General features: G+C 45.0%; 1 protein-coding gene across 2 annotated transcripts in view; it reads right to left on the bottom strand.

Annotated features, from left to right (window-relative positions):
- Positions 1-6,227: 6,227 nt before the first annotated feature.
- The window catches only part of ALDH1A2 (aldehyde dehydrogenase 1 family member A2), a 102,398-nt gene continuing 83,977 nt past the window's right edge, over positions 6,228-24,648 (bottom strand). For both annotated transcript variants that reach the window (XM_053593608.1, XM_053593609.1), the window contains 5 exons: positions 24,076-24,260; positions 16,594-16,758; positions 15,553-15,710; positions 15,183-15,257; positions 6,228-8,072 (listed from right to left, as the gene is read on the bottom strand). In XM_053593608.1, coding sequence (XP_053449583.1) covers positions 8,000-8,072; positions 15,183-15,257; positions 15,553-15,710; positions 16,594-16,758; positions 24,076-24,260 — 656 coding nt within the window. In that variant the 3' untranslated portion in view covers positions 6,228-7,999. The remainder of the gene's footprint in view (positions 8,073-15,182; positions 15,258-15,552; positions 15,711-16,593; positions 16,759-24,075; positions 24,261-24,648) is intronic.

Consider the following 24,648-nt stretch of genomic DNA (forward strand, 5'->3'; position numbering starts at 1 on the left):
TTAATGTTACATATTATTGTCTATCATTAATATATAGGTCTGTGTGTGCAGATATATATACATTGTGTGTGTATGTGTTTGTAGCTATGAGCATCAGAGGCATGGTTTTAGTTATTTTGGGATTAGATGGGTAGCAATTTCAGTTTTAATCATAAGAAAGAAGAGTAGCCTGGGATTCAAATGTATATGTATGTACGTGTATACACACTCTCTCTCCACGTTTTGTTTATCCATCCTTCCCTTGATGGACACTTGTTGGCTTCCATTGTTTAGCTACCATGACCATGGGTATACAGATACCTCCTGGAGTCCCTACTATGAATGGGTTTTGATACGGGTGAGAGGACTGCATCTGGCAGGCTGGAGCACTAAGGACAGCTTCCCTGCTTCCTTCCCACGGTGCTGGGCTCCTGGTCCCCTGCCTCCCGCTGTAGAACTGTTCACACCTGGGCGTTGACCACAGCAGGTTGAGCCCTGCTGCTGGTGAGCCCTCCCCAGTGGCAGCTGTGGCCAGCACCCCATAGGTTCTCCTTTCCTTCCAAGGAGGGCTGGGACTGCACAATTTGGTGCCTCCAGGGGACACTTTTCCCCCACAAGTGCTGTACCTTCCTGCCCTTTCAGCTGAGGACACGGATGTGTGACTCAAACCCATGTAAAGAAGCACATCTCCCAAAGTCTTAATGACCTTCAAAATAGGAAATATTTTAATTGGAGGGCATGGGAACCTCCTTCCCAGAGTAGGGCTGTAAAGGTTACCAAAACATTTCTGAACCATGTGTTGAATAGACAAGACTAAAACTGTGGTTGAGTTTCCTGAAAAGAATTACTAACAAGCTTATTTATTGCAAAGCTCTTGCTATCACTGAGGGTAAGTGGAAAAAAAAAAAAAAGACAAGCGTTTCCAATAGGCTGTGGCTTTGCGTATTAATTTATTTGTTATCTTTGAGAGGGAGGGGAAGACAAAAAGAACCAAATCAGAATCCTGGGTCATCACGCCCCAAGCTAAGCCCTCAGAATCGAGCAGATTTCCAGCGTGGGTTTGTTTTCCTAGGTTTTTCAAAGGTTATCGATTGGTCTTGGGGGTAAGCCTCGTATCTAGTTTGCAACAATAATAATTTCTTGTGGGAATGAAACTGAACAAACAAGCGACGGGATTGTTCTGAGCATTTTTCTGTGTTGCTCTCCTCTGTCCTTTAGTCTCGGCTGCTTGCTACTTCAGCCTCTGCTTCAGAGAGGATTTGTGTTTTTGACATCTGGCCAGAGCCGCCCTCGCTCCCCTTGCAGAGGGTCACACTTTGGAGCTTTGGGTAGGGAAGACGTCTTTTCAGAATGTTCCTCTTGCAGAGGTGTTCCCACCACCTTCCTGAGAACCGCTGTGGTTCACTTTCAAGATTCAAGCCAGACAAGTCAGCAGTCACCATACCACCATCCTCACCTCAGCCCTGCTCTAACTTAGCAGCTGCCTCCCATTGAACCTTTGCCCCTTCTTGCTATCTGTTCTTTTAAGCAAATGGAGCCAGGGCAACATCCTCTGTAATCTTCTGTGTTAAAAAATCTCTAGATCTCAGGGACTCGGCAGGTGGAGCAGATTTTACTGGGCACAGACATGTCATTTTTAAATGCTTCTTATTCACAGGTGGCCCCAGTATGTCCACCTTTGTAAGGTGGCCCCCTGCCTGCCGTCTGCGTAGGAACCAAGCCCAAGGGAAGGTGAGATTTACAGCCGCTTTGAGACGACCGTGCTACTAAATATCGATTTATTTATTCATTGTCATTGATTCCTACCATTTTCTTCAGCTCTTATAATGGAGCTAAGTGCTTAATAGACATTTTCTTATTCCATCCTCGTGACAACTGTGTGAGGTAGATAATTTCATTACCCCATTTTACAGGTGAGAAAACTGAAGGTCTGCCTGGTTAATTTTTTAAGAGCCCATAGTTAGCACTTCAGAATTCTGTTCCTTTGCCCACTAAAGAAGCTCTTTATGTTACTGATAAACTTCCCTTTCTGGATTTAGAACGTGTGAGATCTGAACTTGAAGGCTAGACACGTGACGGGCAGACATTCCCTCCACAGACACCTCCATCCCACCTTTGGATCATCAGCCCCAGCCCTCATTCCCCTTGGCACACACAGTTCAGGGCTGGGAGCAGACACCGTTGCGGGCTCTGAGTGTGCTGTGGGTAGCACACTTCCCCCAGGGTCACCAGGGAGCATGAGCTAATTGTATTAACAAGCGGAATCTAGATTTTATTCAATTTTACACGAATCCTGTCTTGTTTATGAATGAACCTAACTTGGGGAAGGGAGAAGAGGGCCTCAACTATTTAACAAACAGAACTTCCCCTTGGGTTGGCCAAGCTCCAGCAAGCCGGAGAGCACTACAGTTTCTTGTTTGCTGCTGCTCAGCTACCCTCAGTGTAAGTCTTGAAAGCTGTCACTCTAAGTTTCCAACCAACAGGAACTGGGGAGAGGTACCTCTTTATGGTCTACGAATTGGATGTATCTGCCTGGAATGGCAGAGGTTGGGCTTCCCAGGATCCTAGAATCCCCACGTTTGGATACAGGTTGGGTAAGGACTGAAGGGCCCATCTGTTCTTTCCAGCTCAGAAGTGTTTGAGTTTTCGTAATGTTATCATGCCCAGAAAATAAAATATGAAACCAGCTGCAAACTTCTGAAAACAGAGTGGGGTAAGCATGTTGTAAAAGAAATTAGACAACTCAAGCCTACTTGGTAACATCTATTTCATGAGGAGGACAGGGACGGCTCTGGAGAAACAAATGAAAAAAGCAAGGCCAAAGGGCCTTGAAACCATTAAGAGGTGTTCCTGCTCCAGCAGGAACAGGGCCCAGGCCATGCTGGTTTCAGGTTCCTTCTTACTACATAGATAAATGGCCAAAGGAAACATTATCCAAGCAGTTTCACATCAAAGGCTACATGGCAAGCTGATCTCCCTTTTAATCTAGCCAATAACCAAGTGAGAATTAGATAATGCTCATGTTTAGGAAGAGAGCTTCATGCCGCTCCAGAGTGGACTTTCCCATGCTCTCATTCCCAGCCGGTCTCCTCCGCTGAGCCCTGGCTGCAGCAGACATTCGCGGTGGCACAGATAGCCCAGCCAGGGGCCGTGGGCTGTTTAATCACTCTACAGAGGGTCTGAACAATGTGTCACACAAAACTTGGGGGAGTGTCACCCTAGTTGGCTCAAGATCGTCAGGTGAGGTCTGGTCTCGAGGCAACCCCCCCACCCCTGCCCTGAAGCCTGCAGGAAACCATCCTGGAGAGTGTCTACAGAATGGCCTCAAAGATAAGTGGGGGATGGCAAATTATGATGTTCTACAGACATCAGCACTTTTTGTAGTTGTTTAGAAGGGTGTGTGCACAGCATGATGTCTCAGAGCAGCTGAAGAAATATATCACGATATTGTTTAATCCTCACACACCTCTATGCAATAGGAAGGCCATGAATGGTCGTCTTGACCCTATGGAGGGGGAAGAGGAGGCCCGTACAAGTTAAGTGACTTGCTCAGACACAGGCCTTGTAAATGGTAGGTAAGTGACTGTGTGCAGGCTTCTGCTCGCTTTTCTGACCCTCCGACCCCACATGCTCTGCATTCTGCCACATTTCTAGTCAGCTCCCGTCTTGGACAAAGGTGTCGTCTGGATCTCTCACTAAGCAGACCTGGGGAAGGTCCTACATTATCCTCTGTCATTGTGTGGCTGTGCCTGGGAAGGAGTTGCAGTGAGAGAGCAAGGACTACTGGTTGAGTTATCTTGATGATGAGATTCCCAGAGTAGCCTGGCTTGCTTTGGTCCCCGACACCTGTGCCCGTGCCCAGTAGAATAAACATTTGTGAAGAAAGACAGGGGATGAGAAGGGGAGAGTGAGGGTAAGGTGGAAGAAGGGAGGATAGTTTCTTAGGACCCCTGGCAATGTGGGGTCAGGTCCTCCCCCCTCAGACAGCAGGGACCCACATGGAGGGTGGTAAGACTGTGTATGTGACGTCTTTCTAGCCTCATTCTGACTTCATTAGTTTCCCATCTTCATGAGTTTCCCATCTTCATTTTCTTTTGAAAGAAAATGAAGCCTTTGACTTCATTTCACTTCATTTCCATGTTAAGCACCCTTGTGGCTCTTGGGACTGACGTTAGTATATCTGAATTATTAATCAACCAAAAATCCCTATAAAGCTAATAAATGGCTGCATAGATGCACATAACTGGCAAGGAGCATTTCTGTTCTGATTGCCAAGGTTGCCAATACAGAAAGCCTGCGTGGAGGTTTCTCCCCAGTGGTCTTGCCGTTCCTCCTCTTTGTATCTTTCTAAATTCTACTCATTCATTCATACCTATTCTGAGGCCAGTTTCCTCCTCCCCCAGCCTCTCTAGGCTCTAAATTCCTCTAGCTCATGGGCACTTACCAACTGTGAGCTCCTGTCCTCCCTCCCTGTGGGGTTCTGAGTGCACGCGAGCGTGGCAAGAAGTGGGTGCTCTGTGCGTCCTGGGCCACGGAGCTCTGGGTGCCGAGTGTGGCCCTCTCCCTCCACCCCCTCAGCAAATGGACGGCACCAGTCTACTTCATCAAGAGAGATCAGCTTGACAGCCCCTAACTCTCAGGCTCCTCACAGCATGTCCATCTCCCCAACTTCTTTACTGCCTGAGCCCTGGACCTCTCCCTGCTGGGTTTCTGATGTGCCGCCCTGTCCCGCTTCCCTCCTGTTCCTCTCACTCCAGCCTCCCTCTCTTGCTGAGCTCTTTCTCCCTGGCGCTGGTTTTTAGCTTCATTCTCACTCTGAACCTAGACCCATCATTTTATGTTCATGTCACAGTCCCGTCACCAGAGCCAAGTTCCAGTCTCTATCTCCAGCCACCCGCTAGAGATTTCTATTGGGGCATTTCTTCATTGCCTCACAATTTACATGCTCAAAGCCTGAAATCAAGATCTCTCTCCAAAACTGTGTTCCACAGCTCAGCTTCTGTGGCAGTGGCACTGTCGTCTTCCCACTCTGCCAGGCTCGAAAGCTGATCTTTTCATTCTTTCCTATTCATTCATCAAGCCTGGGGATGTTGATTTGTTTCCCTCCTCCCCACTCTTCACCCGCACTAGTGGTAGCCAAACTAACCCTGTAATCAGTCTCTCTTTCCAGCCACTTTCCTCCAGAGCAGAACGCTCCAACCACTGTTTCCATTACTCTCCAGCTCAAAACCTACTAGTGACTCTCAATTTTCTATCCTATTACCAGGGAAAATCTTCAGCTGACCGAGGCCCTCTGCAGCCCAGCCAACTGCCAGCAGGCCAGGCCTGCTCTTGCCAGCCCACCTTCTCATTACCACACAGCGATCTCGGCCTCCCCTGTGCCTTTGGCCGTTACTCCTTTTACCAGGAATGCTTTCTACACCTGTCTTATTTCAGATTCCTGCCATCCATACACGCTCCAATGGCACCTTCCCAAAGACTTTTCAATGATTCCTTCATGCCCACGTCTTTCTCTTTGTCTTCCTCATGGCTCAATGTGATGAGGTGGAATCACAAGGAGCCCGCGCCCCATTTGCTCCTCCAAGGACGAGGTACCAGCATCTCACAAGGCATCTCTTCCCCCCTCAAAGGTGAATTTCCTGTGGAGCTAAGTTATTAGGTTTCATTTTTGTTTAACTTGACCAGAGCTTGGGTGGAGATTACAAGGTTTGAAAAGGCAGAAAGGGGCTGCAGTTCTAAAGGGCAGCAACCACTCCTAAAATCTCGGCTCTGAGAACACAGAGAGAGTAAACAAGCTCCAGCGTGTGAGGAGTACAGTTACCCTCTACATGTTTCTTTTCACAGCTGCAAAAATATTTCATCAGGTTGTCAGCCTCTGACTTCATTTCACTTTGGTAAATAAAAACAAAGCTACTGCAAAATGCTATCAGCAGTGTGAGCTCCTGGGGCGTTCACCATGTTTGTGAGAACAGGCCCCACAAACGCCTCTGAATTTCAGCTTTCACAGAGGGTGTTTTGAATGAAACGCGTCTTTTCATGTATTTCATACACGCTCTACTTACTTGCCACCCAAACTACTGGCACTCGTAGATTCTGAACAGTGTCAGCTGTTTACCTTCACGCATTTTGCAGAAGTATCAGTAACCTGGGAAAGAAACACAGCTGAAAAACCCAGCTGCTGAGGGAAGGACCGAATCTACTTCGTGGGACACAAAGACTTACAAACACAGTCAAACAATCCCGAGGAGTACACAATATAAAGGCTTTATTGCTAGCACAGAGGTTTCTTTTTAAGTAAATTAAAAGAAATAAATCTTCATTTTCACATTCTATATTGCAGTCCAAAGGTAACTAGCTGTTCCATGGATGTGTCCACTGGGACAGGCTACAGGAGCAGAGCATGGCATTCACGCGGAGGAACTCAGAAACGCGGCATCTGTCAAGGCTCTAGGCACTGGGCTGCTGAACGCACTGTCGGTTGTATGTAACAGCAAGTAGAGATTTCTTTAAAACATCATGGATAGATAAGAGTTATAAATAGAAAACCGGTTAGAAAGCAGAAAATTGTTAAATACAGAGGGCTAAATATATGTTGCCCATATCCACATACTCTAGGTTATGTTTGGTATTTTTAAATAAATGATCTGCAGCTAGGTAAAGACTGCATTGGACTTGGTAGCTGGAAAGAGGGAAGGAGGCTAACACTGCCCGTGTCAAACTGGTGGAGTCACCGGAAGGCAGAAGGGGAGCGCGAGGCTGGAGGGAAGGGAGCTGAGCCACCTCACACCTCCTGCTCAGTAGGCTGCTGCTGGCTTGGGGCAGGAGCGGGCTGTGGACGAGCTGCTGGGCCTGACAGAGGCGCTCTGGAGGAGCATGGCAGTCACCGCACATTGGAGCTCTGCAAATGGAATAGGACATCCCCGGGCTTGGCCAGATTTTCCAAGGTTATTGCCAACAGACTTAGGACACATTAGTAGGGTGGGATAGGCCAAAATAACACTTATGGCACTGGAAGTGGCAGGGGTTGGTGCAGGGGGTGGGGTGCAGAAGAAGCCGTACATTCTAACCATAGAAATAATTCATTTAGTAAGAATTGCTGCCCAATGCTAGAAACCGGATTATTTCTATAAGGCATCCAGCATTATCAAATTCACAAACCTAACCGGATTGCTTTTGGTTGGGTCTAAGAAAGCTTTGGAAGGGAACTTATCCATCTACGAAAACTAACCTACCCCCTGTCTTATTCAAGAATAACCAAGAAGGAATTAAACACACATACCCACACAAACATAAAAAAAAGAACTGTACAGCAAGCTCAGAAGCTATGAACTACATGTGATGACCTCTGTATCAGTCACCCTGATCTTTCACTCATGTTATGTATGTATCTAAAAAAACCGGATTAGGTCAGGACTATCCTGAGTCCTTACTTCTTAGTACGTCCACAGTGTACCAGCTCCTGGCATTTTTGGTGTGGTCTGACTCTTAACTAAAACCATTTCATGCTCTGCTTTGAAGAAATGGCTAACACGAAATGGTAATTTGCTGCAAAACCTTGGAAAATTGTTCCTGGCCCAAACATAGAATTCAGTCAGCTGAGATCTCCTTGGAAGAGAAGAAGTGGGTGAGCAGGGAGAGCCCGGAAGGAGGAAAATGAAGGTGGTGGATGGTTACCTTTCCCCAAGAGGAAAGTAGTGGGGACAAAGGTACCAACTCACACAACTCCCTTATTTCAACCCTTGCTCCAGAGAGAAGGAGTCTGGATGTGCCCGGCAGCTCCTCCTCTTCCTTTCACCCCGTGCTCTCCTATTTGGTATCAGTAAGGTGACCCCTTCCAAGGTGCCCAGAAACTGTCCCAGCTGCTTGCTGTCACTGTGCAGTGACCTGCCTGCCTACATGTTATCTTCTCAATCTTTAAATAAGGACTGTGGCTCAACTTTGTGTTCCTGAGAGCTGGGCCCTACAGAGAAAGCAGAGAGAGAGACGTGCGGGCTGGCCTTCAGCTTCCTCCTTGGCCTGCTTAGGAGTTCTTCTGGGGGATCTTTACTGTCACAGTCTTAACTTCTGAATACTCTCGCAAGCCGAATTCTCCCCTGAAACACAGAAATGGGTAGGATCAGACGCCGGGGCCCAGCAACAGTGTGAGTCCCGGAAAGGTACAGGGCATCACCTGCTAACAGCAGGTCTTGGGGTCTCTCATAACAATTCCCAATGGCAGGGGTAGGGGGCAGTCTGGCCTTCTTCTGAAGGGCAGGAAAACTGTCACCCCATGAGCAACCACCACTGATTAAAGTTAAAGGATTGTGATTTTTCTTCCACAGTATTGAACAGAAAGGCAGTAACTCCCTCCCAGCTACTCAGAGAACTAGGCCTGGGGTTAGCCTTGGTGGAGAGCACACAGCTGACCCTGGCCTGTGCGCCTGGGCTGTGCACTGTGGGCAAACGTGGAACCAGGCCCATGTCTCTGAGCACCTTGGCTGTGTTTTTCCCCACAGGGCAGCACTGATGCAGCTCTCATCCTTCAGGACAGCCCTGAGCTTTCCTCCTCTGCCCTCCCTTCCTGCCGCTGGACATCCTCTGCACGTCTCTGTTCCAACTGCTCACCCAGAGAGCTAGTCCCCATCAATCGAAAAAGAAAAGGTTAAGATCCCCAGGTTGGGATCTTCTCTGTTGGTTATTCTAGGTCCCTTTTTCCTTGTTCCCTAGATTTACTAAATGTGAACCAATATCTAATGGCCTCCCAGTGAAATGCACAAATCATCTGCAATGCCGTGAAGACAGAATCCTGGGTAAGCAGGGTCCACCCCTCCCCCCCCCAGTGCATCAGGGGGAAGACTTAGGAAGTATAAATAACTGACAATAAGTAAAGAATTGGGAAGTGATAGTTTGCTTTCCCTCCAAGATTCTCCTCCATCCACTTTCCCTCTGAGATCTTGGTCACATATCAGGGACTGCCATTCGCTCAGCCAACCATCAGCTATGAGTGATGACGTCAGGTAGCTCCGTGTGGCTTGGGGCAAGCAACACAAGTGACTGGATCGTGCAGGTGGTGAGGGCTGAGATGGAGGCCCAGGCGAGGGCTCACCTGTCTGAGCCCGCTGGACGCTCCCCTGCAGAAAGGACACAGGCGTGTGGTAGCACCTGCCTCCTGTGACACACCTTTTCTTCACCTCCCTTCTCTCTTCTCTTCTCCTCTCGCCTTGTCTTACTTGCCTTTTCTCTTTCATTTTAAAGTCAAGCATGTTCTTTTCAGTCTTTTTCTTTAAAGTAGCACAACTTTTCTTTCATTCTCTTTAGCCACTCCTTGGTGAAGCTTTTCCTGGTAGCTTCAAGAGAAGCAGCTCCTCTCTGCTCTGTGCTCGCAGAGCCCCTGGGCACACCTTGATCACAGCACTTGGCACACTGGGGGAACGACTTGAGCATGGCTGTCTCCCCCCACGGCGCTGTATCCTACTAGTTTCAAGTTTTGCCTCCCATCCTAGTATACAGCCTACATTACTGGGCACAAGGAAGGCACCCGATGACTGTGGAAGGAAGGCAGCAAGGGCACCTTCTTCCCCCATCCCCACTTCTACCTGTTGTGACACCATCTCCACGAGGAAAAAGCTCAAGAACCTTTAGAGATCTATTTGAACATGAAAGAATTAACAAAGGTTATCTTTTAAATAATTACAAAAGGTACAGAGTTAACCACAACTAGGCTTTCCAAGTGAGACTTGCTGAAAGGACTCATATGAGTCCTTCCCAGGGATCCTTACGGCCCCACACAAAGCTCCAATTGCTCTGCCAGAAGCTGCTCAGAGCAGCGAGGGCACCTTGGTTGACAGCAAGGGCAGCTAAGGAGAGAGGGGACAAGCATGCAGTTCTCCTGTCTGTATAGGTCACTGTACTTGGAAGAATGAGAAAAATAAACTGTGACTGCCCCACTCATTATACGGCTCCCTCATTAACTCCAGCCAGGCTCGGAGTCTCCTTATTACCAGTTCTGCTCTGGCTCCCTCTGGACTTTTCCTGTCCTTGGGCAATTCCAAACGTGTCTCCTCATCATGGACATCATGTGCCTCCTGTTTGAAGTACGTTTACTCCCTTCTGGTTTTCTGGCTTGCGCATGCACTTGGAGCAGACTCCGAACCACACTTCCCTCCCGCTCAGATCTCTGACTAGGGTGAGAGACACGTCAGAAGTCTGAAGAGTCACAAACGTCACAGTTCTGGCTGCTCTCATGTGTGACTGCTGGGTCCCAGTCTCTGGGTGTGTGACGACACAGAAGACCCTGCTGGACTGGGGGTGCTCCTCTCCCAGGGCCGGGGCAATGAGCCAGGCAGCCTGCTCTGAGACAAAGTGCACTGAAATCTGCTGTCACAGGACTGCCCGTGGGCCCAGGCAGCAAGGGAAGCCAGCGAGAGGTCTTAGGGCACAGTGACCGAGGCAGCAGGGAGCGGAGAGAGAACACTGGCACTGGGGCCAGCAGACGGGAGCGCCAACTTGGCTCCACCATTAACTGGCTGAAGGATTCCAGCTGAGTCACCTCCATTCTCTTGGTATCCCGTCACCTCTCTGGCAGCAGGTCCTGAACCTCAGCACGTATATGTATCACCCAAGGAACTTGCTTCAGCTGTAGATTCACGAAACCCTCCCTCTGTTCAGTAGCTCTGGGGAGGGACCTGGGAGACTGTGATACGGATGGTCATTTGGCTCACACTTCAAGAAGTCTCTGAACGCCCTAAAGTTTAAATTCTTCAGTAATCTCACCATTTCATTCCAGACTCTCTCTCTCTCTCTCAAGTCTATTTCCTTCAGCTAAATTGTTTTGGTATGTGTAGTTCTGCAGTTACCAGGGAAGAGCCCCACTGGGGACAAAAGGCAGGCACTGCCACAGCTGGCCACGCATCAGGACACAGACATGTTCAGCTGCTTCTCAGCAGAGCAGGCCATGCTCCCTGAGATAGATGAAGCTTGGCACACCTAGAGGTAGGGCAACGTGCTGCTCTCAGCCAACCGTTTTAGGAATCCCTCAGACTTACCCATGAAACAAATAAGGACTTCTGTTTAGAGTATATATGTACCCGCCCTCTTATCTGGCTTGGAGCAGCATTTCTCAGAGTAAGGTCCCTGGACCACCTGTATCAGAATCCTTCCACAAGCTTGTTAACAATACAGACCTGGGCCCTAGCCTAGCTCAGCTCAGAATCTTGCAGAGGGAGTCCGCAGACAGGCATGCTTAACAATGCCCTGGACTGCTGGAGACTTCTTTGGCGCACGTGCTGCATGCCTATACACGCACATGCACGCGTGTGCACACGCACTTGAGAAGCCTTCATTCAATCTATGCTGCTTCTCATTTTCAAAGCCTGTCTCAGTTATTAAAATGCTGAGGCCCACAGCTTTCTCTCCAGCCCTCGGTGTGTGCCTTGCCTTAGGGCCTGCGCTCTCTCACCTCTCACCTCCTGGGGGAGCCTGAATGAGGAAGAGAGGGGAAGGATGGGAAGAGCAAAGCACAAGGAAGGCGCTGATGGGTAGAACTGAGAACAGCTCGACTCAAGTCTCAGACAACGAGCGGCCAGACCGTCAGACAACCTGCAGAGGGCAGCCTCCCCGTGGCTCTCAGGGGCTGGGTCACCCCGCTTGGAGCTTGCTGCGGCAAGGGCTACGACCCTTCTCTGCTCCTCTCAGAGGTCGTCTTAAGGGCTCAGGAACCAAAGCTACAGGGGTTCTGTAGGCCATGAGGCAAACAGTTCTGCTCAGATGGAGGGTTAAGTGGAGTTTCCAGGGTTGTATTACGCATCAAATGAGACGGAAGACTCAAGGACCAAGACAGAGCAGCTTCTTTTACTTGAAGCATTTCCTGCCACTCCATATCACTAAAGGAAGAGAAAAAATGTTTGGGGGTAAGTACAGACAGAGAACCATGCACTTTAGACAAGATGAAGTGAGTCTCATCAAACAGCACCAAGCCCTAATTATTTTTAACTGCACTGGGAATGCCAAATCACCGTAGGGCTTACCAGACAAGTAGAGGGAAATGGTTCATTAGTCTCTGGGCCCCTGTTATGTGATGTTCTGACACAGCCACACTGTCTCCTTGGCCATTTTTCTAGGCAGGGAGAACATTTCTGATGGGAATAGACTAGCTCGAATAATGTCTCATGCCTGGATCCTGCCAGGGGCCCTGCCCATGACAAGGGACCCATGATTAGGCTCCATCGACCAGACATCATTTATTGCAAGTGTATTTTATTCCAGTGGTTCACTTTGTTAATTATCTGTGACAAAACAGTCAACGCAAGCAGTGTTCCCAGAGCCAGTGACTGCCCCAACATTTCAGGGCCCAGAATAGCACAGACATTGAGGCAGGAAAGAAGTGGGAACTATCTGGAAAAGTGGGAGCAGAAAGGGAAGGCTGTATGCAAGTGGAATACGTGAAGATATTATGGAAGCTGAAGGAATACTAATAACTGAGCAAACAGGACTCAGATTGGTTATTTACAGGTTCTGGGTACAAAGCAAGAGAGGGGTGCTGGAAGCCAAAAGCAAAGATTCAAGAGAGAACAGCTTTTCCCTGGCACTGCCAGAGACAGAACATATGTTAGTGACACTAGCTGGAATTCAGGAAGACTTCTGCCACGCTTCCAAAGCAACAGGGTTGTTAAGAAAAAGAGGTACTGCTTTCACACTTTCCTAACACTCACTGCTTGATTAATAATGATGATAGCAGCTCACATTTTCTGAAGGCTTGCCAACCACTCTGTGTGATGTCTGCATACTTACCTTTGACACTTATTCCTCCCAGTGACCCTCTGAGGTAGACATTAGAAGTATCCCCATCTTACAGATGAGGAAAGTGAGGCGTAGTGAGATTAAGTGATTTTTCCAAGGTTGCACAGATAGTAAGCAGTATAGGCAGGATTCAAGTCTGATCAATGTGATTCTAGAACTACTCTTAGCCTCCAAGCTATATGCACTTCATGGTCTAATGATTAGGGGCTAGAAATCACCAGCTAAACTCTCTGAGCATGTAAATCCCCGGCCTAGCCTACAGGTCCATTGTACTTCCCCAGACACTCCACACTTACACTTTACTACAGTAACTCTCCTACTCTTCCCCCGCTGTTACCTTGCTTTGCTCATTGACCTTGAAAATATATCCCCCTTTTTCCATCTACTCATGTGTTCCTCTCCTTGAAAGGCCAATTCAAATCTCTGTACCAGATCATGCCTAAAGATTTCCCAGACTCCGCAGCTTACAATGATCTCCACCCTCCCTGAACTCCTCTATGACCTTAGACTTTTCTGGGATTCTCCTGATTCTTTCAATGTTAGATACTCATTTACCCAACAACATTTTAAATACCTTACTGACCTGCATCTTAGATCATCAACTAAGCACTTGCTCAAAAAACTATGTTTCAGCAATGGCAGAGAAACTGGGCATGGGACAAGTTCCCCCTTGTGAGTCACAGGATTTGGAAAATATGATCAGCTCTTTTAAAAATGAGGGAAAGTGGATTTTTTTTCTCCTGGATAGGGGCATGTTCAGCTTACAAAGATCCTGTCTACCGTTCATCCTCTGAATGCCACTCAAAATACCTATTTATATTGAAGTTTTCAAATAAAATCTCTCCTGAATCTAGTTATAATCGTTACAGTCTTATTTTTCAGGTCCTCAGTATCTCAGGAGGACTCTGTCCAGCTCTGGTCCTGTTCCTGAAGAGTCCCTGTGCCTGCCCCGGGCTGGATGTCACGGGACTTAGGTGCATCTGGAGCCAGTGAGACCACAGTGCAAACCTCTGATCTGCCGCCGACTGGCTGTGAGACTAAGGCAAGCTACGTAAACCACTCTAACCCCTAGTTCCTCATCTATCCCACAGAATCGCTGTGAAAGTCAGATGAGACATCAAACAACTAGCATAAAGCCAGACAAACAGCAAGTATTTAATTAAGGAGACTTGCCATGGTCTGAATGTCTGTGTCTTCCAAATTCAAATGTTGGAACTAAATACCCAATGTAGTATTAAGACGTAGGGTCTATGAAGTGATTGAGTCAGGAGGGATTAGTGCCCTTCTAAGAGGCTTGCGCAAGCTCCCTTCCCCCACAGAAGGCACCATTTATGAGGAGCAGGCCCTCATCAGACACCAAATTTGCTACCACTTTGATCTTGAAATTCTCAGTCTCCAGAACTGTGAGCAATTTTTGTTGTTTACAAATTACTTAATCTATTTTTACAGCAGCCAAATGGACTAAGACGACACCTTTTATTGTTACTAAAGAATCCTTATAAGAAGGATTCTAGTTTTTGCCAAGACATCCTCTACATGCCAAGCATCTTGGCCTTTATTAGAAACTCTGCTATCTCCTGTTCATACAGAATTTCCTTTAAAGCCCTTGAAATATGGTTCAAATGAACCTTCCTACTGTGTCTTCAATAAATCCCATCCATTGACCCTATGCCCCAACACTACAGCCCCAAAAGCAAAAAATCCAGAAGAGCAGGGACCATAAGTGAGTAACAGAGTGGCTATATGATAAATGGCAGCCAGTGTTCCACCCCCAAAGCAGCAGCCGTGCTGGGGAACATGGCAAACCACAGTGCTCAGAGGCCCAGCCATTTTGTTACAGGGAATGAAAGTAAGCAAGAAATCAAGACTTTAGCTATAGTCTCTTCATTTTGATGTCAGTGAGAAATCTTCAAGTGTTGTGAAGGCAAAACAGAACATTTCTGCAGGTCAGATTTCACCCTAATGCTGGTAGTTGGTGACCTTCGTGTTAAGCACAGCCAACTCCATTCTGGTCCCTGAGTATTCTATCTGTTGTGCTTTCCTGCCTTTGTTTTTGCTGTCCACTTAGCCCAGAATGCCAGCTCCTAAAAGATGAAATGTTATTTTCTCTGTGAAGTTTTCTCTGACATCACCAGGTGAAACGGATTGATTTTTCCTCTGTTCTTACAAGATGTTTGACATACTTCTATAACAGCTCTTATGATACAGAATCAGTGGTAATGATTTTCTTTGTTCTTAGGATAAGGGAATGTCTTATTCATCTTTGCAGCATGTATTATTTAGTTTATAATAGTATATGCTCAACAAAATATCAGCTTGAAGGAAATGATGAGCATAAAGGAATCAGACTATTTTTTAAAGTGCTCCTCTGCATTGATACTTGCAATCTCTGTTTCTCTGCAGGCACCCCCAAATTTGATACTTACATTTCTCTCCCATTCCCCGACATCTTGAATCCCCCAAAGGGGCTCTGAGCATTTAAGGCATTGTAACAGTTGATCCTGAAAGAAGAGAACACAGGTGTGAGTTAGTGTCAATTCTGCACAGAAAGAATCCATCTGATGGTACTTCTTGTGAAAGTTTTATTGTTGAATTCCTTTTCCCAGATTAAAAATGTATAGTTTATTATTTATTTGATTTCCTGATCTAGCTACTAAAGAGCATACCTTAGGGTAAAGCCTGGTCGCCCTTGGTCTTCCCCATCCTTTCAGAGGGTATCTGTTTGTGTCACCCTGGCTCCTGTACCACCAGTGGGGCTCATTATGGCCAGAACAATCAAACGGACTCCCATCTTACCAGACAGTCCCAGCTTGCATCGCAGAAGAGACTGTGAGGGCCTTGTTGATGTCATTGGTGAAGACGGCTGCCACAAGGCCAAAGTCTGAGTTATTGGCTCTTTCAATCACTTCATCCATAGTCTTGAACCTCAGAATTTCCTGAACAGGGCCGAAGATCTGCAACAACACCAGCTGACTCAGCATGGCCTCTTTACCTTTCTTTTACTTCTTTTCTGCATTTCAAAGCAAGTTTACTCTGCCTTGATTATAAATGACATTTAAGTTTAGCAGCACAAAACTGTAAAATATCTCAGACTGTCTCAGTAAGATTATATGAGCCTTAACCTTAGAGTCTGTTTAATACGCCCACTCACCCAACCTGCCTGGCATCACCTGATTCCATTGTGAGCACTGAGAGGGTGATTTAGGTAAAGAAGGTGGCGTGCTCCATGATCCCCACCCCCACGCTGCTCCAGACTGCTTCAGATTACAGTCAGCTCCTGCTTCCTCTAGAGCAGGGGTTCTCAACCTTCCTAACTTTAATACAGTTCCTCATGTTGTGGTGACCCCAACCATAAAATTATTTACATTGCTACTTCATAATTGTAATTTTGCTACTGTTATGAATTGTAATGTAAATATCAGGATGTATTTTGTTACAAAGGGGTCGTGACCTACAGGTTGAGAACCGGCTCCAGTGCATACACATGAGGATATGTCAATGTTTTCTCTTTCCTGATTAACAGTCTAGGGAACCACATTTCGAGGAAGTGAACTGTTGCAACTGTATTGTTGAGGCCAACAACAGGCTATTCTGATTATTCTATTGGCAAATAATAACCATGATCACAGAGCATGCCACCTGTCCTCCAACTAGCTGCTTGCCTTTTGCTTTAGCTTTTTTCTTAAAACTGGGGTCTTAATAGCCACATTTATTGCTACTGTAAGATGAATGTATGTAAAAGATAAAGAGCTCAAACTCTAATATCTTCTACCAGAAATGCTCTGGATACCATCCCAAGAAAGATGTGGCTTTGTAAGAACACCATCTATTCGATACCTCCTCCTTGGCAATCCGCATGTCGTCGGTGACGTTGGAGAACACTGTGGGCTCAATGAAAAACCCCTTCCGGCCCAGTCCTTTGCCTCCACACTCCAGCGTGGCGCCCTCGGCCACGCCGCTCTGGATGAGCTCCAGGATCTTGTTGTACTGCTTCTTATCAATCTGCAGGAGAGAGCACCCCATGAGTACAAGGACAGCCTTCTGTGAAAATGAAATCAGCCTGCTCTCAAGGACCTTTCTCTCATTTATGATTTTTCTTTTTTTTTTTTTTTTTTTTCAGATTTCACAATTTTATTTGATTAAATCATCCCCCTTGTGGTAATTGAACTTTTTTTTTTTTTTTTATTGTTGGGGATTCATTGAGGGTACAATAAGCCAGTTACACTGATTACAATTGTTAGGCAAAGTCCCTCTTGCAATCATGTCTTGCCCCCATAAAGTGTGACACACACTAAGGCCCCACCCCCCTCCCTCCATCCCTCTTTCTGCTTCCCCCCCATGACCATAATTGTCATTAATTGTCCTCATATCAAAATTGAGTACATAGGATTCATCCTTCTCCATTCTTGTGATGCTTTACTAAGAATAATGTCTTCCGCTTCCATCCAGGTTAATACGAAGGATGTAAAGTCTCCATTTTTTTTAATGGCTGAATAGTATTCCATGGTATACATATACCACAGCTTGTTAATCCATTCCTGGGTTGGTGGGCATTTAGGCTGTTTCCACATTTTGGCGATTGTAAATTGAGCTGCAATAAACAGTCTACTACAAGTGTCCTTATGATAAAAGGATTTCTTTCCTTCTGGGTAGATGCCCAGTAATGGGATTGCAGGATCGAATGGGAGGTCTAGGTTGAGTGCTTTGAGGTTTCTCCATACTTCCTTCCAGAAAGGTTGTACTAGTTTGCAGTCCCACCAGCAATGTAAAAGTGTTCCCTTCTCTCCACATCCACGCCAGCATCTGCAGTTTTGAGATTTTGTGATATGGGCCATTCTCACTGGGGTTAATGATATCTCAGGGATGTTTTGATTTGCATTTCTCTAATATATAGAGATGATGAACATTTTTTCATGTGTTTGTTAGCCATTCGTCTGTCGTCTTTAGAGAATGTTCTATTCATGTCTCTTGCCCATTGATATAAGGGATTGTTGGCTTTTTTCATGTGGATTAATTTGAGTTCTCTATAGATCCTGGTTATCAAGCTTTTGTCTGATTGAAAATATGCAAATATCCTTTCCCATTGTGTGGGTTGTCTCTTTGCTTTGGTTATTGTCTCCTTAGCTGTACAGAAGCTTTTCAGTTTAATGAAGTCCCATTTGTTTATTTTTGTTGTTGTTGCAATTGCCATGGCAGTCCTCTTCATGAAGTCTTCCCCCAGGCCAATATCTTCCAGTGTTTCGCCTATGCTTTCTTTGAGGATTTTTATTGTTTCATGCCTTAAATTTAAGTCCTTTATCCATCTTGAATCAATTTTTGTGAGTGGGGAAAGGTGTGGGTCCAGTTTCAGTCTTTTACATGTAGACATCCAGTTCTCCCAACACCATTTATTGAATAGGGAGTTTTTCCCCCAAGGTAAGTTCTTGTTTGGTTTATCGAAGATTAGGTGGTTGTAAGATGTTAGTTTCATTTCTTGGTGTTCAATTCGATTCCAAGTGTCTATGTCTCTGTTTTTGTGCCAGTACCATGCTGTCTTGAGCACTATGGCTTTGTAGTACAGACTAAAATCTGGTATGCTGATGCCCCCAGCTTTATTTTTGTTACTAAGAACTGCCTTAGCTATACGGGGTTTTTTCTGGTTCCATACAAAACGCAGAATCATTTTTTCCAAATCTTGAAAGTACGGTGTAGGTACTTTGATAGGAATGGCATTGAATAGGTAGATTGCTTTGGGAAGTATAGACATTTTAACAATGTTGATTCTTCCCATCCATGAGCATGGTATGTTCTTCCATTTGTTAATATCCTCTGCTATTTCCTTTCTGAGGAGTTCATAGTTTTCTTTATAGAGGTCCTTCACCTCCTTCGTTAGGTATATTCCTAGGTATTTCATTTTCTTTGAAACTATGGTGAAGGGAGTTGTGTCCTTAATTAGCTTCTCATCTTGACTGTTATTGGTGTATACAAAGGCTACTGACTTGTGGACATTGATTTTATATCCTGAAACATTACTGTATTTTTTGATGACTTCTAGGAGTCTTGTGGTTGAGTCTTTGGGGTTCTCTAAGTATAAGATCATGTCATCAGCAAGGAGGGAGAGTTTGACCTCCTCTGCTCCCATTTGGATTCCCTTTATTTCCTTGTCTTGCCTAATTGTATTGGCTAGAACTTCCAGCACTATGTTGAATAGTAAAGGTGACAGAGGACAACCTTGTCTGGTTCCAGTTCTAAGAGGAAAAGCTTTCAGTTTAACTCCATTCAGTAAAATATTGGCTGTGGGTTTGTCATAGATAGCTTCAATCAGTTTTAGAAATGTGCCACCTATGCCTATACTCTTCAGTGTTCTAAATAGAAAAGGATGCTGGATTTTATCAAATGCTTTTTCTGCATCTATTGAGAGGATCATGTGATCTTTATTTTTGCCTCTGTTAATATGGTGGATAATGTTTATGGACTTGCGTATGTTAAACCAGCCTTGCATCCCTGGGATGAAGCCTACTTAATCATGATGAATGACTTTTTTGATGATAAGCTGTAATCTATTGGCTAGGATTTTGTTGAGAATTTTTGCATCTATATTCATGAGTGAGATTGGTCTGAAATTCTCCTTTTTGTTTGGGTCTTTTCCTGGTTTTGGTATCAGGGTGATGTTTGCTTCATAGAATGTGTTGGGGAAGATTCCTTCTTCCTCAATTTTTTGGAATAATTTCTGCAGTACAGGAATAAGCTCTTCCTTGAAGGTTTGATAGAATTCTGGAGTGAAGCCACCTGGAACAGGGCATTTTTTAGTTGGAAGCTTTTTTATTGTTTCTTTGATCTCAGTGCTTGAAATTGGTCTGTTCAGGAGGTCTATTTCTTCCTGGCTAAGTCTAGGGAGAGGGTGTGATTCCAAATATTGATCCATTTCTTTCACATTGTCAAATTTCTGGGCATAGAGTTTCTGGTAGTATTCAGAGATGATCTCTTGTATCTCTGTGGGATCAGTTGTTATTTCCCCTTTATCGTTTCTGATTGAGGTTACTAGAGATTTTACTTTTCTTTTTCTAGTAAGTCTGGCCAATGGTTTATCTATTTTATTTATTTTTTCAAAAAACCAACTCCTTGTTTCATTAATTTTCTGAATGATTCTTTTGTTTTCAATTTCATTGATCTCTGATTTGATTTTGGATATTTCTTTTCTTCTACTGAGTTTAGGCTTAGATTGTTCTTCTTTTTCCAATTCCATAAGATCTCTTGTGAGACTGTTGATGTGCTCTCTTTCTGTTTTTCGAATGTAGGCATCTAAAGCGATGAATTTTCCTCTCAAAACTGCTTTTGCAGTATCCCACAGGTTTTGGTAGCTTGTGTCTTCATTGTTGTTATGCTCAAGGAAGTTAATGATTTCCTGTTTTATTTCTTCCTGCACCCATCTGTTATTCAACAGAAGATTGTTTAATTTCCATGCCTTTGGGTGGGGTCGAGCATTTTTGTTAGAGTTGAGTTCCACCTTTAGTGCCTTATGGTCTGAAAAGATACAAGGTAAAATTTCAATTCTTTTGATTCTGTTGATATTTGTTTTGTGTCCCAGGATATGATCAATTTTGGAGAATGTTCCATGGGGTGATGAGAAGAATGTAAATTCTTTATCTTTGGGATGGAGTGTTCTATATGCGTCTATCAAGCATAGTTGTTCTAGGGTCTCATTTAAATCTCTTATATCTTTGTTTAATTTCTGTTTAGAGGATCTATCCAACTCTGTAAGAGGTGTGTTAAAGTCCCCTGTTATGATGGTATTATCAGATATCATATTGCTCAGACTGAGTAAGGTCTGCTTCAAGAATCTGGGAGCATTTAAATTGGGTGCATAAATATTTAGAATTGAAATGTCTTCTTGTTGTAGTTTTCCCTTGACCAATATAAAGTGACCATCTTTGTCTTTTTTGACTTTAGTTGCTTTAAATCCACATGTATCTGAAAATAAGATTGCAACTCCTCTTTTCTTCTGAATTCCATTTGCCTGAAAAATTGTCTTCCATCCCTTGACTCGGAGCTTTAATTTGTCTTTTGAAGCCAGGTGTGTTTCTTGCAGACAGCAAATGGATGGCTTGTGTTTTTTAATCCAGTCAGCCAATCTATGTCTCTTCAGTGGGGAATTCAAGCCATTAACATTTACGGAGATAATTGATAAGTGTGGTAGTATTCTATTCGTCTTATTTGGTGAGAGTCCATTGCTTAGTTTTATCTTTTGCATCAGTGTGGAGGTTAGGCTCTGTCCTTTGATTTCTGAGTTCTTACTTTGCTGCTGATCCATTGTGGTGGTCAGTGTGCAGAACAGGTTGAAGTATTTCCTGTAGAGCTGGTCTTGTGGCGAATTTCCTCAATGTTTGTATATCCATAAATGATTTGATTTCTCCATCAATTTTGAAGCTTAGCTTAGCAGGGTACAGAATTCTGGGCTGAAAATTGTTCTGTTTAAGTAGATTAAAGGTAGATGACCATTGTCTTCTTGCTTGGAAAGTTTCATTAGAGAAGTCTGCGGTCACTCTGATGGATTTGCCCCTGTAGGTCAACTGGCGCTTACTCCTGGCAGCTTGCAGAATCTTTTCTTTTGTCTTGACTTTGGACACATTGTTCATCACAATGTGTCTTGGAGAAGCTCGGTTAGAGTTGAGGCGACCTGGGGTCCGATATCCCTCTGAAAGCAGTGTGTCAGAATCTTTGGTGATGTTTGGGAAATTTTCTTTTATAATATTCTCTAGTATGGCTTCCATTCCTCTGGGGCATTCTTCTTCCCCTTCTGGAATTCCTATAACTCGTATGTTGGAACGCTTCATAAAGTCCCATAATTCTGACAGTGAACGTTCTGCTTTCTCTCTCTTCTCTTCTGCCTCTTTTACTATCTGAGTTATCTCAAAAACTTTGTCTTCTACCTCTGAAATTCTTTCTTCTGCATGGTCTAACCTGTTGCTGATACTTTCCATTGCATCTTTAAGTTCCCTGATTGACTGTTTCATTTCCTTCAGCTCTGCTATATCCTTTTATATTCTTCATATCGTTCATCTCTGATTTGATTCTGTTTTTGGATTTCCTTTTGGTTATTTTCCACTTTATTAGCAGTTTCCTTCATTGTTTCCATCATTTCTTTCATTGTTTTCAACATGTGTATTCTAAATTCCCTTTCTGTCATTCCTAACATTTCTGTATAGGTGGAATCCTCTGCAGTAGCTACCTCATGGTCCCTTGGCGGGGTCGTTCTGGACTGGTTCTTCATGTTGCCTGGAGTTTTCTGCTGATTCTTCCTCATGAGTGATTTCTTTTATCTGTTTCCTTGCCCTAATTTTCCTTTCACTTCCTCTTGCTCTTTAAGATCTTGTGCCTGTGGACGGTTTTCCACTGTTTTAGTCCTCCTCTTGGGGTCCAGAAGTCTCTCGCTGACTCCCTGTAGCCTCATAGGAGTGATGATAGGCAGTTCCCACCAGCCAGAGATGCCTGGAGTTCTATCTCCCCCGACTCACGGTGCCCAGATGCAAGGAAGCTGTTACTTGGCTGCCATCTTGCTCCGCCTCCTCATTTATGATTTTTCAAAGCTAAATCTTATGAAATTTATTTTTTTTGTTTGTGTGTGTTTTCTAAATCTTTATTATTATATTATTATTATTATTTTTATTGTTGGGGATTCATTGAGGGTACAATAAGCCAGGTTACACTGATTACAATTGTTAGGTAAAGTCCCTCTTGCAATCATGTCTTGCCCCCATAAAGTGTGACACACACCAAGGCCCCACCCCCCTCCCTCCGTCCCTCTTTCTGCTTTTCCTCCCCGTGAAATTTATTATTTGCCAATTTTGACCTATAAAAATAGCAGTTTTGTATGATTCAGCCTCCACAGTTGACCACCTCCCTTCATTGACAGCCTCCTTAAACTGACCTAATTTTCATAGACTTATCAGCACAGCAGGCCTAGTTCCTTAGGCTAACCACCTCCATATGTTGACCAGTTTGTTATAGTCCCTCGGGTGGTCAACTTACAGAGGTTCTCCTGCATATTGAGGATTCCAATAAATGTACTCTCTGATGATACTGCCTAATCAGACACAACAGCTGAAGATTTAGGAAATGTTTCAAAATGATGAGGACACTGGCTAATTTATTATTCATTATTTAGATGAGGAAAAACAGACTTCCATAATCAAATGAATGATTTAGCAAGTTGCACTGACATTTAAAAGATGAAAACAATTGTTAAATTAATACACAACCTTTTTAGATAGTGCTACGTACCAAAATTCTACTGGGGTTTATTTTTAAGGGAATTCCTTTAAAGGAAACTTTGGAGGAAAGGATTAAGTGTAAAGGACTAGCTCCTCAGTCCAAAAAAATAAGGCCAACTTTGCCCACCCCCAAACTGATACAGTTATCATTCAGTTTTTTCTGGAAATAACACAAAAGCCCACATTCGCTCAAGTCTGCCTTGCTTACCCTTGAATCTATCTGGATAGATAGATAGATCTACCCTTGATCTATCTGTGCATGAATCTATCTGGATATCCATCTCCCCTGGAGTGGTCCCTGAGAAGACATTGTCCCTTACCAGGAAAACCCATGCTCTAGTGACCCTGATGGGAGCCGGTCCAGACAGACCCTTAAAAATTCTCAGACCCTTTCTACAGATTGAAACTAGAATTCCATTTGGAAATATTCCTTGATGGTCATAGTGAGCCTGCAGAACTAGCCTGTGCAGTCTGGCGACTCAGGAGAGACTTCTGTGGTCCTCCCCAGCCACCACAGTGCCTAAAGCCTTCAGAGTAAGAGACACGTCACATGCAGCAGGAGGAGTCAGCCAGCCCTTCATTGCCTACATATTTACGAGCCACAGGCGATCCATGCAGACTAGGTCAGAGAATTGTTGGCAGCTGGTGAAAGGGCAAACGGCTCTGGGAAGGACAGACACCAGCCTGTGGTGCCTGTGGTGCCTGCAGGGATGTCCCAGAGGTCGATGGTTAGGAGGACTGGGACTCAGTTTTTTGTCAAGTTTCCCAGGGCTTTCTTTAGAGCTGACGTACCAGCTTACCCCTTAACTTCAAAATATCTATAAGGCAATTTGTTGACCAGTTGAACCCAACTATGGGTTCCTAATCCCATAGTTTTACAAAGATTAAAATTTAGGAAGAGAAAGAGAAGCACAAGAAATAAGCAATCCCTCCCTGGCTACACGGCGGGCCGTGCAGACCTGGAAGCGTAGGGAGGCAGGAGAAGAAGGAAGGCGCTACTTTGTTGGGTTCCATGAGAAAACCCGGTTAGTGTAACAGTCAGGGACAAGCAAACAAAAGGAATGTTTACCTGGGGCCCCTGCTCAGTAGTGGGGTCAAAGGGACTCCCCACTATGCGTCTCTTGGCCCTTTCCACGCTTCTTCTCACAAACTCCTCGTAGATGGACTCCTCCACGAAGATGCGTGACCCCGCAGTGCAGCATTGGCCTTGGTTGAAGAACACGCCCTGGTGCGCCTGCTCCACGGCGTAGTCCACTGCAACAGGGAACAGCCAGGCTCTCAGCACCGCTCTGCCTGGGAGGGGCCTTCTGGGGAGCCACCTCCCTCCCCTCCCCAAAGCCCTAGGTGTAATGCCGTGTTCACCGTGGCTCACCGCAGAGCGTAACGGCCACTAGCACCGGCCTGCGAATGCAACTTAACTCTAGTTCTAACTCAATCCTGATAGTACTTGCTATGTGAACTGGAACAACTTGATTTCTTTGAGTCTCTTTCTTATTCTGCAAATAAAAGGATTGGACTACTTCATAACAAGAGTCTCAAACCCCCAAATGCAAAAGGACAGGCAGATAAGGTGAAGTATGTGAATCTGCCAAGTGGTACGATGATGTAATGGGGAGACTAAGAAGGGAAGCCACTACATTTT

The sequence above is a fragment of the Nycticebus coucang genome, chromosome 6, assembly GCF_027406575.1.
Source record: "Nycticebus coucang isolate mNycCou1 chromosome 6, mNycCou1.pri, whole genome shotgun sequence".
NCBI lineage: Eukaryota > Metazoa > Chordata > Mammalia > Primates > Lorisidae > Nycticebus > Nycticebus coucang.